The sequence below is a fragment of the Microcaecilia unicolor genome, chromosome 14 (genome assembly GCF_901765095.1).
Source record: "Microcaecilia unicolor chromosome 14, aMicUni1.1, whole genome shotgun sequence".
Lineage (NCBI taxonomy): Eukaryota > Metazoa > Chordata > Amphibia > Gymnophiona > Siphonopidae > Microcaecilia > Microcaecilia unicolor.
In genome coordinates, this window is record NC_044044.1 from 990,900 (window position 1) to 1,006,777 (window position 15,878).

The 15,878-nt window shown below is 45.4% G+C and overlaps 1 protein-coding gene across 4 annotated transcripts in view; it reads left to right on the forward strand.

Annotated features, from left to right (window-relative positions):
• LOC115458247 (acetolactate synthase-like protein) overlaps positions 1 to 15,878 on the forward strand; it is a 211,830-nt gene that overhangs the window by 174,909 nt on the left and 21,043 nt on the right. For all 4 annotated transcript variants that reach the window (XM_030188108.1, XM_030188107.1, XM_030188110.1 and 1 more), the window contains exon 14: positions 91 to 162. In XM_030188108.1, coding sequence (XP_030043968.1) covers positions 91 to 162 — 72 coding nt within the window. The remainder of the gene's footprint in view (positions 1 to 90; positions 163 to 15,878) is intronic.

Below are 15,878 nucleotides of genomic sequence, written 5' to 3' on the forward strand. Positions count from 1 at the left end.
TCCACATATCTGAAGCAGATTTCTTCCAGAAAAAATTGTAGACCAGTGTTATTGATGGAACTTAATAAATTATTTTTTTCTTTTTTTTAGGTTTGGATCATTTACGGTGATGGCTCCCTAGGATACAGCATTGCTGAGTTTGACACCTTCACCCGTCACAAGGTGATCATCTGTGAAGCCATTTTCAAAACCATTACTTATGTTAATATTTATTTATAAAAGTTTTATATACCATTTTTCTTTTCTTTTTTTTGTATATCTCTTTATTGGTGCATGAAGCCAGACACAATCTCATACAATATTTGCAGAACACTATATTAGCATTAGTACTGCAATCACTTTTAAAGGTAACAGAAAACATAATAACACTGACTTTCATGACTTTTTTCCCCACTAACTCCCGTGCCCCCTTAGAGTTACCCCCCTGGACCCTCCCTTTGCCCTCCCACCCTCCCCGTGTTTCCTATTGTCTATACCATGCTTATCCTGGATTCTCTAAGTCAAGGCTTGTCGTGAAAACAAGGAAAGCACCCTCCCCCTCAAATCTCGATACTGACGCTTTCCCAAAGAGACACAAAATTTGTGCGCTGTGATTACCCAGTTAGCCATCTCAATCATACAGGTCTTCCACACATCCAGTGCCGGAGTCTCTGCATCAATCCAAACTCGCAAGATACATTTTTTAATTAGTACCATTGCCAGCAATACGAATTTGCACTGCATAGCCCCCATTCCCTGTTCTCTCAGTGAGTCCCCACATCCCAGCATAGTGACTGAATATTTCCATTCCACTGATCTCTGTAATATATCCTCAATATACCATTTTTCTAAAGTGTATTCAAAAAACCATATGCACTGTTCCACTGCAAATTTAGTTTTAGCCACCCATGGGCATCTTTGTCAGAGAAAGAAAGTAACACACTCACAGATTGCATTTTCAGATCTATGTGCTTTATTTTCCTTGAAAAATGTACCACACAAAAAGCAGGTTCAGATCTTACCCATAGCCAGTTTCAAAAATACCTACGCTTAAGCTTTGAAAGTTGATGGAATTTGAAAATTGCCTTGTTGGAGGCTCAGTATTTGTGCATGTTACCTTGAAGAGCACAGGGTAGTGATTTCATCCTCCTTTCTCTCGCCATATATTTTTCCTTTTTTTTCTATTATTATTCTCTCTTCCTATTTATTTATTTATTTCATTCCTTCTTTCTCCAATTCTTATTCTTCTCTGCTTTTGCTCTCGCTCTTCCTTGCACCTGCCTTTTTTTCCATCTCTCCTATTTATCCCCTTCTGTCCAATTCCTTCTAAATTTTCCTCCTCTACCCTGCCTTTTCTCTCATCTCTGGTAGGGGAGGGTGGGTAATATCTCCAGATGGTTTAATTTTGCACATATTGTGACAGTAATGAAACTCACTCTTAAGCCATGGTATGCAGAGTATGATCTCAGTCTCTCACATTTAATGCTGATTCTTGCTGTAATACATGTATTGTGCCAAGGAGAGCTTGCTACTTGCAATCCTTGGTGGTCCAGCGGAGGCAATTGGGACTGCCACAACCTCTTGTAGCAGCTTGCGGTATTAACAGCAATTTTTCTGAAGCAGCTGCAAGAAGCAGGCGCAAGCGGACTTTACTCTTGCCCTGATCTAAGTAGCCTGGGGGTGGGGGGGGGGGGGTATCCTGCATGGAAGAGGGGTAGGAGAGGGGAAGGGGTGGGGGCTTAGTATCACCAGGGAGGAGGTATGGGAAGGGGGGATGATCGGGACCTGAGTGGGAGGGGGGTATTGAGATGGCTCAGCAATTGTTTTTGTTATTTAGATCCTAGCTGATATTTAGCCAGGACCCACATAAGCTCCAGTGTTCAGATCATATATTACTAGTAAAAAAAAGGCCCGTTTCTCACACAAATGAAACGGGCGCTAGCAAGGTTATCATGTAATGGCGATTATGTTTTTAAGGGAACCGTTAGGAGAAATGTTCTGTCATAAGTAATAATTGGGAAGGGTGTATAATGAGTAATATGCTCCAGGGGTATGAGATACAGATTGAGGGCGGGAACAGAGGCAGAGCTGGGAGAGAAGGGAAGGCAGGCTGAAGCGCTGAGCCTGCTTGCCTTTCACTGCTGCCGCTGGACCCCGATGTAAGATGATGACTTTTAAATTCTGGGCGGCACGCAGGAAGGTGAGGGGCAGGCGGAGGACTGGGAGAAGAGGGCGGGCAGCGCAGGTTGGGGTAGCACTCGGAGGAGAGGTAGGGAGGGGGCTCGGAGGAGGGGGGCTGGGAACTTGGGCGCCTATGCATGGGGTTTATTGCACCAAAGAAACCTTCTCAGCACTTGTTCTATTATCCTATATAATAACTTGCACCTCCAACGTTCTCTGGCTGGCTGGCACTGGCTTCCCTTCCCTCTCACTGTTCCGCCCTCTGGCGTCATTACGTTTTGACGCGAGGGCGGGGCAGTGAGTGGTTATGGATGTTATGAACCCAGGCATCCAGACGTAGAACGTTGGAGGTGCAAATTATTATATAGGATTAGCCCCAAATATTTACTTATTCTGGATTTGTGCACGTAATTTAATTACAAGCTGATCAACACCGATAATTGCCACTAGTTGGCATTAATTAGAGTTTATGCACACAACTTGCTAAGCATATTCTGTAAAGTGGTGCATGCAAATTCTAATGTGCACTGCCAAAAAGGGGCGTGGAATGAGTGGGCCATGAGCGTTCCAAAATTCTATGTGCAGGATTATAGATTACACCTGCTCCGCACGTAACTTATGCGTCAGTATTTACACCAAGTTTTACTTAGCATAAATGGATGTACCTAGAGTTAGGCGCAGTCATGGCCTCTAGGAGTGTTCTATAACCTGTGCCTAAATCTAGGCACGGTTTATAGAATACCTAGGCAGAAGTATTTTCGGTGCTGATTTTTCAGGTGCCATATATAGAATCTAGTCCCATAGGTCCATTTTTACTAGTATTTACTGTGAACTATCTCCCTGGACTACAGCTACAAATCTTTCATCCTTAGGTTCAGTTCACCTTTCTTTAACCATTCATGTTTATGGTTTTGATCCATTTATGGTTCCTGAAGTAACACTATGAGGGCAATTCTATAACTGGTTGCCTCGAGGTAGGCGTACGGATGCTAAGCACTAATTCTATAAGGGCATCTGTGTGCCAAGATGACATTGACATTAGGCACGAACAGTTACGCCAAGTATGCAGGTATAAATGTTCACACCGAAGTGTTCCATGATATGCACATAATATATATAATTCTATAAATTATGCATATAGACATGCCCATGCCCCTCTCATATTCCATCCATATGTACCCTTTGCAGTTACACATTGATGCACCTTAAGCACTATTTTATTGGATAGCATTTAGTGCATGTATGCATATAAGTATCAAGTATCTTGGCACTTACCCAGCAGTTATAAACTTGCCCTTTTTGTATTTCCTATTCTATTTGTGCCTTTGCCACTTGTTGTTTTTTTTTTTTTTTAATCTTTAAAAAAAATTTTATTATTATACTTTTAACATCCTTGTCAATGTTGACAAGTGCAAAGTGATGCATGTGGGTAAGAGGAACCCGAATTATAGCTACGTCTTGCAAGGTTCCGCGTTAGGAGTTACGGATCAAGAAAGGGATCTGGGTGTCGTCGTCGATGATACGCTGAAACCTTCTGCTCAGTGTGCTGCTGCGGCTAGGAAAGCGAATAGAATGTTGGGTGTTATTAGGAAGGGTATGGAGTCCAGGTGTGCGGATGTTATAATGCCGTTGTATCGCTCCATGGTGCGACCGCACCTGGAGTATTGTGTTCAGTACTGGTCTCCGTATCTCAAAAAAGATATAGTAGAATTGGAAAAGGTACAGCGAAGGGCGACGAAAATGATAGTGGGGATGGGACGACTTTCCTATGAAGAGAGGCTGAGAAGGCTAGGGCTTTTCAGCTTGGAGAAGAGACGGCTGAGGGGAGATATGATAGAAGTGTATAAAATAATGAGTGGAATGGATCGGGTGGATGTGAAGCGACTGTTCACGCTATCCAAAAATACTAGGACTAGAGGGCATGAGTTGAAGCTACAGTGTGGTAAATTTAAAACGAATCGGAGAAAATTTTTCTTCACCCAACGTGTAATTAGACTCTGGAATTCATTGCCGGAGAACGTGGTACGGGCGGTTAGCTTGACGGAGTTTAAAAAGGGGTTAGATAGATTCCTAAAGGACAAGTCCATAGACCGCTATTAAATGGACTGGAAAAATTCCTCATTTTTAGGTATAACTTGTCTGGAATGTTTTTACGTTTGGGGAGCGTGCCAGGTGCCCTTGACCTGGATTGGCCACTGTCGGTGACAGGATGCTGGGCTAGATGGACCTTTGGTCTTTCCCAGTATGGCACTACTTATGTACTTATCCTTCATACAAAACTTTTTCCAATTATGACAATAGCATGGGCAAATGATGTATGAATTACAAAACCACAACACAAATACATCCTGTACATTTGCCTCGACTTTAGTCTTCTTAACCTTTCTCATTAATATATAACCATATTGAACTGCTGAAATTTTTATTATTTATTTACCCCCTCCCACTCTCCTCCGACACTTCAAACTCCTCAACACCCTAAGATTTCCCTGTGGTTCCTTCAGGACGACCTCCCCTACCTCCCCCCATCAACACATATCCCCTCAATTCACATCCTCTCCTTTTCAAATGTGAGCCAGACATTGTTAGAACTTGTCCCACTCCCTCTTACGTTGTAAAAACCCTTCTCCGAGGACAAGCAGGCTGCTTGTTCTCACATGTGGGTCGGCGTCCATGGCGGCCCAGGAACGACAAATTCTTGCACAGCAAAATTTTAAAAAAAGTTTTGCCAGAGCCTTCTGGCACGCACACCGCGCATGCGCGGAAGACTTCCCACTCATCGCGTGAGCATTCCCGCTCAGTTTTTTCTTGTCCGTGGTGAGGTGAAGAGGTTTTTCCCTGTTCAATTCGCTGGCCCAGGAAAGAGAGTCTTTTGACAATTTGTTTATATTTCTTGTCTTTTATTGTTGTTCATTCTTTTTTTTTTTTTACTGTATTTTGTCTTAGTTTTGGCCACTTTCTAAGTTTTCTTTCTTTTCAACGCAGCCGGCCTTAGGCCGCGCGGTCGAGTTTTTCCCCTTTTGTGCCTTTACTTTTTTGGCACGATCGCATCGTTTAATTTCGGCAAAGCCATTTTTCCTTCCATGTCATCGAAGACACCCAGCGGCTTCAAACGTGCTCAGTGCAACCGGACCATCTCGGATACCGATACCCACGCTTGGTGTATCCAGTGCCTTGGGCCCGACCATAACCCAGCCGCTTGCAGTCTGTGTCTTCGCATGAAGAAATGGACCCAAGCGTCTCGAGAAGCCCAATGAGAGAAGCTTTTTGGAGCTTGGTCCGGTCCATCAACATCGGTACCGAAGTCGGCGGCATCGACATCGAGGGACGCATTGGTGTCAGGAGCGAAGGTAATGGCTGCGGAGCAACCAACTCGTGCTGGGAGCAGTGAGGCATCGAGTGGGTCTCCACTCCATGTAGCAATCTCCAACAGTCTACCATTTCTAAAACCTGTACAAACTGCAATAATGTTTTGCGATTGGGACCACTATAATGCCCGCCCCCAGTCAAGTGATCTAGGCGAGCATCAGGGGCCACATTGAAATCGCTTCCCATCACCACTTGTCCCCTAACAGCCCTGAAAAAATGATGGCTGACCCACATTCGGGACATATAAATTAATCAATGTACGCTCTTGACCTTGCAGAAAGCCACACAGAGCTACACATCTACCACATGAGTCACGAAACTCCTTTTGTATATGATACCTGCAATTTTGCCTAAGTAGAATGGCCACTTCCCTATCCCCTGATGGATGAAGGGCTTCCGATGCAACTTATGAGTCTAAAATGTGTTTCTTGCAGGAATACCACATCCCACTTCAGTCTAGTCAGTTCCTTAAAAACCATACTTCGCTTGCCCAGATTATTTAAGCCTTACATTCCAAGTCCCCACCATTAATGATTCCCCATTCCCACCCCCCTGCCCTACCCCTTTCCCACCAAAATTGCCCGTAGAAACAGACCCCTTCCCCTCCCCTCAAATCTGCTGATCACTTCCACAGTAGATCAGCCATCCCCAGAGGAATAAACTCACTCTCCAGGAGGCTTGTACCTCCACCAACTAAATTCCTGAGGTACCTCCAATACAAATACCACCTTGCATCTCCTCCCCCACTTGTATCCTCCATTTTCCCCCCATGTCAATCCATACACACTCCCATGCATCTCGCAACACTCATCGCACCCTTATAAAAACCCATTTGAATCTCAAAATAACCAATAAAATTTTGACATTCCCCATATTGTCAAAAACATCCCCTGCACTCCAGAGCCCAACACATATTCATCCCCCCCCCCCGCCAAAAAAAAAAAAACCAAACAAAAAACACATTGTCAAAATGATAAACCGCAATATTCAATTCGACCTTCAGTTGCAAGATTTCTTCCCTCAGCCAACAGCATGCTGCCATACTGAGTCTGCTCTGGGTTCCACAAATGACCCAGCCTGCTTAGCTTGTTCAGGGACCTCTGTGCACCCCAGAGACCGTATTCCTGTCCATGCTTCCTCTGGCGTCTTCACGTTCCTTGATTTTCCTTCCATTGTAAGCCACACCGCAAATGGGAACAGCCACCTGTATCGAATCCCTCAAGACCTCATAAACTCGGTAACCTCGCGAAAGGACCTGCATTTCTGGAGAGTAGACCATTCCAAGTCTTGATGTACCCCTATCTTACAATTTTTCCAGAGAATTTCCTTCTACTGATGTGCTTTGGCTAGAATCCGCTCCTTAATCGGATACTTTGCAAAACATACTACAATATCTCTTGGGGTAGAATCTCGTTGAGCAGGGCCGTGCCTAGGGTCTCTGGCGCCCCCCTGCAGACTATCAATTGGCGCCCCCCCCCCCCCCCGTGAAAATGATCACGCCCCCCCCCCCCCCCATGAAAATGATCGCTCACCACTTGCCACACTGAAAGGAATTGTCAGCAATATTCTTAGAAACAAATTGGTATACATTGCAAAATAAGATAGCAGATGTAAATTCTCAAAGTGGACATATTCCAAATGCTAAAATGAAAATAAAATGATTTTTTTTCTACCTTTGTTGTCTGGTGACTTTCTTTTTTCAATCATGCTGGTCCAGTATCTGATTCTGCTGCTATCTGTCCTCTTAACTCCATTTCCAGGGCTTCCTTTCCATTTATTTCTTTACTTTTCTCCTTTCTTCTTCATTTCTTGCTCTATATCCATTTCCAGCAATTTCTCCTCTCTCCCTGGGTCCTGCCCTCCCATCCATGTCCATTCTTGTCCCTCTCTGCCCTTCCCTCCTCCATCCATAGCCAGCAATCCTCCTCTCTCCCCTCCCCTCCATTTCCAGCAATTTGTCCTCTCCCTGGGCCCCCATGTCCATCCTTGTCCCTCTCTGCCCTTCCCTCCTCCATCCATAGCCAGCAATCCTCTCTCCCCTCCCCTTCCAGCAATTTGTCCTCTCCCTGGGCCCTGCCCTCCCATCGATGCCTCTCTGCCCTCCCATCCATGCCTCTCTGCCCTTCCCTCCGCGCCCTGGGGCCTTTAAATCTTTACTTCTGGTCGCAGCAGCGTCAGTGAAAGCGGAGCGCTGCCGACATCTCCCTTCCCTTTGCGCTCTTGGTTCCCTCAGTGTCCGCCTTCTTCTGACGTCAGAAGAAGGCGGGACACTGAGGGAACCAACGAGTGCAAGGGAAGGGAGACGTCGGCAGCAGTGGCGTAGCTAGGGTAGTTGACACCCGGGGCCGGTCATTTTTTTAACACCCCCCCCCCCAAATCCAGTACTAGGCATACCGAGAATACAAAACACGACCTATAGAGCAATTTTACCATACCATAAGCAGTCGTTTCTATGAGTCACACAAGGAAAAGGAAAGCATCTTAAGCACTACAGTGAGCACTAGAACATCAATTCACCTATTGTAAAACGAAACCAGACAGAATAGTACAGATCGTCGATCCTGCACAGTCAATGCCAACTGAAAGCCATGTCTTTTTCACAAACACAGATACACCCTAATCCACTATTGAATAAGTAATCATAAACTTTCTATTTAGACAAAAATTAAACTGAACCCCCAATGCCAGACTCTGCATACAATGCAACGCCACTGAAACAGAAAATGTCTCCTAGTACTGTGCAAAATATAAAGACAGCAGATGTAAATTTGAAAAAACTAACAAATACCAATCACCACTTCACAAATTAACAAATAGAAATAAAACAAATACAGAAAATAAAATAATACCATTTTATTGGACTAATACATTTAACTTCCAGAGGCCAAAATCTCCTTCCTCAGGTCAATACAGTATAGTGCTGTTACAGTATCCTATCCTGATCTGAGGAAGGGGGTTTTGTTCTCTGAAAGTTAAGTCAAAATGTATTAAAATTAGTCCAATAAAAAGATTACCTTATTTACATGTTCTATTTATAAACATTTATTAACACAGCTACAATACTATATCCTAAAGCAAAATAATAAAAATATATATTTACAGTTTGTTGTCTTTGGTTTCTGCTTTCCTCATCTTCTTTTCACCGTCTTCCTTCCATCCAGCATCTGTCTTCGCTCTCTCTCTGCCATCCAGTGTCTGCCCTCTCTAATGTGCCTTCCATCCACCATCTGCCCCAGTCTGCCATCTCTCTCTCCCCCTTCCATCCACCATCTGCCCTCTCTCTCTCCTTTCCCTCCAGCATTTGCCCTCTATCTCTGCCCCTTCCATCCACTGTCTGCTCTTTCACTCCCTTCTATCCACTGTCTGCCCTTTCTCTCTGCTCCTTCGATTCACCATTTGCCCTCTCTCTTTCCCCCTCCCATCCATTCAGGGTCTGCCCTCCCTCTCACTCCCCATTCCATCCAGGATCTATCCCCCCTCTCTCAATGCCCCCTCTTTTCGGCTCCCAGTTCCCACCTGCGGCTGCCCCTAGTTCCAGATCCATTGATTCTCCCATCCACCTCTGCCCCAGGCATGACCCCATTCTCCCTCCTGCTCACTTTTCAGACCCCAGTTCCAGATCCATGCCCCTTCTCCCATCTGTCTCCCACCCAGTCCCTTCTGCCCATCCAAGTCCCCCTCACCCCATCTGTCTCCCACCCAGTCCCTTCTGCTATCCAAGTGCCCCCACCCTCACCCCATCTGTCTCCCACCCAGTCCCTTCTGCCCATCCGAGTCCCCCTCACCCCATCTGTGTCCCACCCAGTCCCTTCTGCTATCCAAGTGCCCCCACCCTCACCCTATCATCTGTCTCCCACCCAGTCCCTTCTGCCCATCCGAGTCCCCCTCACCCCATCTGTCTCCCACCCAGTCCCTTCTGCTATCCAAGTGCCCCGCACCCTCACCCCATCATATGTCTCCCACCCAGTCCCTTCTGCCCATCCGAGTCCCCCTCACCCCATCTGGCTCCCACCCAGTCCCTTCTGCTATCCAAGTGCCCCTCACTCTCACCCCATCTGTCTCCCACCCAGTCCCTTCTGCCCATCCGAGTCCCCCTCACCCCATCTTTCTCCCACCCAGTCCCTTCTGCTATCCAAGTGCCCCCCACCCTCACCCCATCTGTCTCCCACCCAGTCCCTTCTGCCCATCCGAGTCCCCCTCACCCCATCTGGCTCCCACCCAGTCCCTTCTGCTATCCAAGTGCCCCCCACCCTCACCCCATCTGTCTCCCACCCAGTCCCTTCTGCCCATCCGAGTCCCCCTCACCCCATCTGTCTCCCACCCAGTCCCTTCTGCTATCCGAGTCCCCCCCCACCTTCACCCCATCTGTCCCCCACCCTCACCCTGCCTCGTCTTCTCCCTGCCACCCGGTCTTTAAAAATAAATTGCCGACGCGATAGGGAGCGCAGCACCTCGTGTGCAAGTAAAAGAAGCGGATCCGATCATCTCATTGGGCCTTCCTTCACTGTCCCGCCCTAGAGGAAATAGGAAGTTGCGTCAGAGGAGGGCGGGACAGTGAGGGAAGGCCCAATGAGATGATCGGATCCGCTTCTTTTACTTGCACACGAGGTGCTGCGCTCGCTATTCGCGTCGGCAATTTATTTTTAAAGGGCTGGTGCGGGGGAGGGGCTGCCAGGAAGAAGAGCAGTGGGAGCGGCGGCACCCCCCTTTTTTATGACACTCGGGGCGGACCGCCCCCACCGCCCCGCCCTTGCTGGTCGGCAGCGCTTTCACTGACGCTGCTGCGACCCAGGTAAAATATTTAAAGGCCTTTGCGGCGCGGGGCGAGGGTAAGCACCGCGGCGGCGCCCTCCAGAGGTGGGCGCCCCCCTGCGGCGCTTACCTCGCTTACCGCATCGGCACGGCCCTGTCGTTGAGGGCCCAATGCCCGATGTGCTCTCTGTATATGTAGCTCCACTTCCTGCTCTTCGCCCGCTTGGTTTAACAAATAAGAGCAAAAGTCTTGAATTACTGTGTCACAATTGCTGAAGAGATCCTCCCTTTAAATCTCAGGTTACACCTTCGAGATCTGTTCTTCAGATCTTCCATCTGTTCTTTCAACTGCTGGATTTCCAAATTATCCATAGACACTGTTTTATGAAGCATTCCAATATCATCTTTAAGCGCACCGAGCCCATCCTCCACCTTGCTTACTCGGGTGCCCATATCTCCAATTTCAGCTTTAATATCCTTTAAAATGTCTTGCATATCCTTTCGGACCCCCGCCAGATCAGCTTTCAATTCTTGGAACCAGCCCACCACATCTGATTTAGTGATCTGTCCAGAGTCCGTCAACACCCCATTGCAGGCTTCATCCTCCGAGTCATAGGGAATCAACGCCATCTTTTTTGCACTCGAATCTGGCCGCGCCGGGTCTGACCTTGATTTCTTGCCTTGTTCCACCACGAACCTGAATCTTTCCAAGTTCTTCGGCGGCATGATTTTGCAACCTCTCCACCAGCAATTTCAACTTTTCAGAGCTAAGCAATGTCCTGGGAATTGCATTAATTTTCAATAGCCCCAGAGAAGCCGCTCGTCCATGCTGCCATCACGGACAGTGACGTCACGTCCTCCCTTTGCCGCTTGTTTTTCCTTCTTCACTGATCTAATTCGTTAAAGGGTAAAGGGCCATGGATTTGATATACTGCCTTTCTGTGGGTACAACCAAAGTGGTTTATACAGTGGGGGAAATAAGTATTTGATCCCTTGCTGATTTTGTAAGTTTGCCCACTGACAAAGACATGAGCAGCCCATAATTGAAGGGTAGGTTATTGGTAACAGTGAGAGATAGCACATCACAAATTAAATCCGGAAAATCACATTGTGGAAAGTATATGAATTTATTTGCATTCTGCAGAGGGAAATAAGTATTTGATCCCCCACCAACCAGTAAGAGATCTGGCCCCTACAGACCAGGTAGATGCTCCAAATCAACTCGTTACCTGCATGACAGACAGCTGTCGGCAATGGTCACCTGTATGAAAGACACCTGTCCACAGACTCAGTGAATCAGTCAGACTCTAACCTCTACAAAATGGCCAAGAGCAAGGAGCTGTCTAAGGATGTCAGGGACAAGATCATACACCTGCACAAGGCTGGAATGGGCTACAAAACCATCAGTAAGACGCTGGGCGAGAAGGAGACAACTGTTGGTGCCATAGTAAGAAAATGGAAGAAGTACAAAATGACTGTCAATCGACAAAGATCTGGGGCTCCACGCAAATCTCACCTCGTGGGGTATCCTTGATCATGAGGAAGGTTAGAAATCAGTCTACAACTACAAGGGGGGAACTTGTCAATGATCTCAAGGCAGCTGGGACCACTGTCACCACGAAAACCATTGGTAACACATTACGACATAACGGATTGCAATCCTGCAGTGCCCGCAAGGTCCCCCTGCTCCGGAAGGCACATGTGACAGCCCGTCTGAAGTTTGCCAGTGAACACCTGGATGATGCCGAGAGTGATTGGGAGAAGGTGCTGTGGTCAGATGAGACAAAAATTGAGCTCTTTGGCATGAACTCAACTCGCCGTGTTTGGAGGAAGAGAAATGCTGCCTATGACCCAAAGAACACCGTCCCCACTGTCAAGCATGGAGGTGGAAATGTTATGTTTTGGGGGTGTTTCTCTGCTAAGGGCACAGGACTACTTCACCGCATCAATGGGAGAATGGATGGGGCCATGTACCGTACAATTCTGAGTGACAACCTCCTTCCCTCCGCCAGGGCCTTAAAAATGGGTCGTGGCTGGGTCTTCCAGCACGACAATGACCCAAAACATACAGCCAAGGCAACAAAGGAGTGGCTCAGGAAGAAGCACATTAGGGTCATGGAGTGGCCTAGCCAGTCACCAGACCTTAATCCCATTGAAAACTTATGGAGGGAGCTGAAGCTGCGAGTTGCCAAGCGACAGCCCAGAACTCTTAATGATTTAGAGATGATCTGCAAAGAGGAGTGGACCAAAATTCCTCCTGACATGTGTGCAAACCTCATCATCAACTACAGAAGACGTCTGACCGCTGTGCTTGCCAACAAGGGTTTTGCCACCAAGTATTAGGTCTTGTTTGCCAGAGGGATCAAATACTTATTTCCCTCTGCAGAATGCAAATAAATTCATATACTTTCCACAATGTGATTTTCCGGATTTAATTTGTGATGTGCTATCTCTCACTGTTACCAATAACCTACCCTTCAATTATGGGCTGCTCATGTCTTTGTCAGTGGGCAAACTTACAAAATCAGCAAGGGATCAAATACTTATTTCCCCCACTGTATATATACATAAGATTTTCTCTGTCCTAAGTGGACTCGCAATCTAAATTTTGTACTTGGGGCAATGGAGAATTAAATGACTTGCTGCTGTGGAAATCAAGTCTAGTTCCCCAAGTTCTCAGCCCATTGCATTAACCATTACATAAGTACATAAGTAACGCCATGCTGGGAAAAGACCAAGGGTCCATGGAGCCCAGCATCCTGTCCACGACAGCGGCCAATCCAGGCCAAGGGCACCTGGTAAGCTTCCCAAACGTACAAACATTCTATACATGTTATTCCCGGAATTGTGGATTTTTCCCAAGTCCATTTAGTAGCAGTTTATGGACTTGTCGTTTAGGAAACCGTCTAACCCCTTTTTAAACTCTGCCAAGCTAACCGCCTTCACCACGTTCCCCGGCAACGAATTCCAGAGTTTAATTACGCGTTGGGTGAAGAAAAATTTTATTCGATTTGTTTTAAATTTACTACACTGTAGTTTAATCGCATGCCCCCTAGTCCTAGTATTTTTGGAAAGCGTGAACAGACGCTTCACATCCACCTGTTCCACTCGTCATTATTTTATATACCTCTATCATGTCTCCCCTCAGCCGTCTCTTCTCCAAGCTGAAAAGCCCTAGCCTCCTTAGTCTTTCTTCATAGGGAAGTCATCCCATCTCTGCTATCATTTTAGTCGCCCTTCGCTGCACCTTTTCCATTTCTACTATATCTTTCTTGAGATGCGGCAAGCAGAATTGAACACAATACTTAAGGTGCGGTCGCACCATGGAGCGATATAACGGCATTATAACATCCTCACACCTGTTTTTCATACCTTTCCTAATAATACCCAACATTCTATTCGCTCCTCCATGGGCAGCTTTTCGTTTTGCAAATCCTGTTAATGTGTACACTGGTGGATTCTCATTCATTCCTTCTGCTTGTCGGAATACTTATCCGAGTTTATTGATGGAGACAGACTCTGTTTTTTTTTGTTGTTGTTGTTTCTCAAAGAAATCATTTATGCTGGAAGACTCTTTTTTTAATTGATTTTACTTCACTTGGATTACTGTAATGTTCTTTACCTTGGTTTGTGTTCTGAATTGACGAGGAAACTACATTTGATACAGAACACTTCAGTGAGGCTAATTTTTAGATTTAGTAAGTTTAGCAGCATATCTTCTTATACTGCCAAACTTCATTGGCTTCCAATCAATGAATTTTATTTAAATCATCTTGTTTCTTCAAATTTTGCATGGTAGCTCTTCAGAATTACTAATAAATATAGTTTGAATTACTTTGCCAGGATTGTCTTGTCGACTAAGTAATCCAATGATACTCGTCCTCCTTCCTTTCGTAATGGTTAATTCAACTTTTTCAGTTCTGGGGGGTTTCTCTTTGAAACTCTTTTCCTTTATATATTAGGACTGAATTTAGCTATTTAGCATTTTAGAAGAAGATTAAAACTTTTTTTGTTTGAGTATATATAAGATGTAATATTGGGTTAGACACTGATTGAGTACATAAGTATTGCCACACTGGGAAAGACCAAAGGTCCATCAAGCCCAGCATCCTGTTTCCAACAGTGGCCAATCCAGGTCACAAATACCAGGCAAGATCCCCAAAAACTTCAATACATTTTATGCTGCTTATCTCAGAAATAGCAGTGGATTTTCCCCAAGTCAATTTATTAATGGTCTATGGATTTTTCCTTTAGGAAGCCATCCAGACCTTTTTTAAACCCTGCTTTTACCACATTCTCTGGCAATGAATTCCAGAGTTTAATTACACATTGAGTGAAGAAAAATTTTCTCCGATTCATATTAAATTTACTGCTTTATAGCTTCATCACATGCCCCCTAGTCTACTACTGCTACTACTATTTAGCATTTTTATAGCGCTACAAAGCGTACGCAGCGCTGCACAAACATAGAAGAAAGACAGTCCCTGCTCAAAGAGCTTACAATCTAATAGAAAGAGTAAATAAACGATTCACGTCTACCTGTTCCACTCAACTTATTATTTTATAGACCTCTATCATATCTCCCCTCAGCCGTCTTTCCTCCAAGCTGAAGAGCCCTAGATGCTTCAGCCTTTCCTCATAGGGAAGTTGTCCCATCCCCTTTATCATTTTCGTCACCCTTGCCTGTACCTTTTCTAATTCCACTATATCTTTTGTGAGAGCGGCGACCAGAATTGTACACAATGTTTAAGTTGCGGGCGCACCTTGGACCAATACAAAGGCATTATAACGGTCCTCACTTTTCTTTTCTTTTCCATTTCTTTCCTAATAATAACTAACAGACCCCTGGGGAACCCCACTAACTACCCTTCTCCATTGAGAATACTGACATTTAACTCTACTCTCTGTTTTCTATCTTTTAACCAGTTTTTAATCCACAGTAGAACACTACCTTCTATCCCATGACAATAGACTCTCCAATTTCCTCTGGAGTCTTTCATGAGGTACTTTGTCAAACGCCTTCTGAAAATCCAGATGCACAATATCAACCGGCTCACCTTTATCCACGTTTGTTCACCCCTTCAAAGAAATGTAGTAGATTGGTGAGGCAAGATTTCCCTTACTAAATCCATGTTGACTTTGTCTCATTAATCTGTGCTCTGTAATTTTGTTCTTTATAATTGTCTCTACCAATTTGCCTGGCATCCCCTCTGGAACCTCTTTTAAATATCAGCGTTACATGGGCTTCTGCTACCATGCTTGATTTTAAAGATAAAATTACATAATACTAATAGTTCCGCCAGTTCATTTTTCAATTCTGTCAGTACTATGGGATGAATACCATCTGGTCCAGGAGATTTGCTACTCTTCAAAAATTAAATTGCCCCATTACATTCTCGAGGTTTATAGAGATTTCATTCAGTTTCTCCGACTCGTCAGCTTTGAATACCATTTCTGGCACCGGTATGTCTCCCAAATCTTCCTCGGTGAAGACCAAAGCAAAGAATTCATTTAATCTCTCCGTTATGGCTTTGTCTTCCCTGATTGGTCCTTTTCCTATAAAACTCTGTGCCAATCATTTTTCATTGTAATTTGTG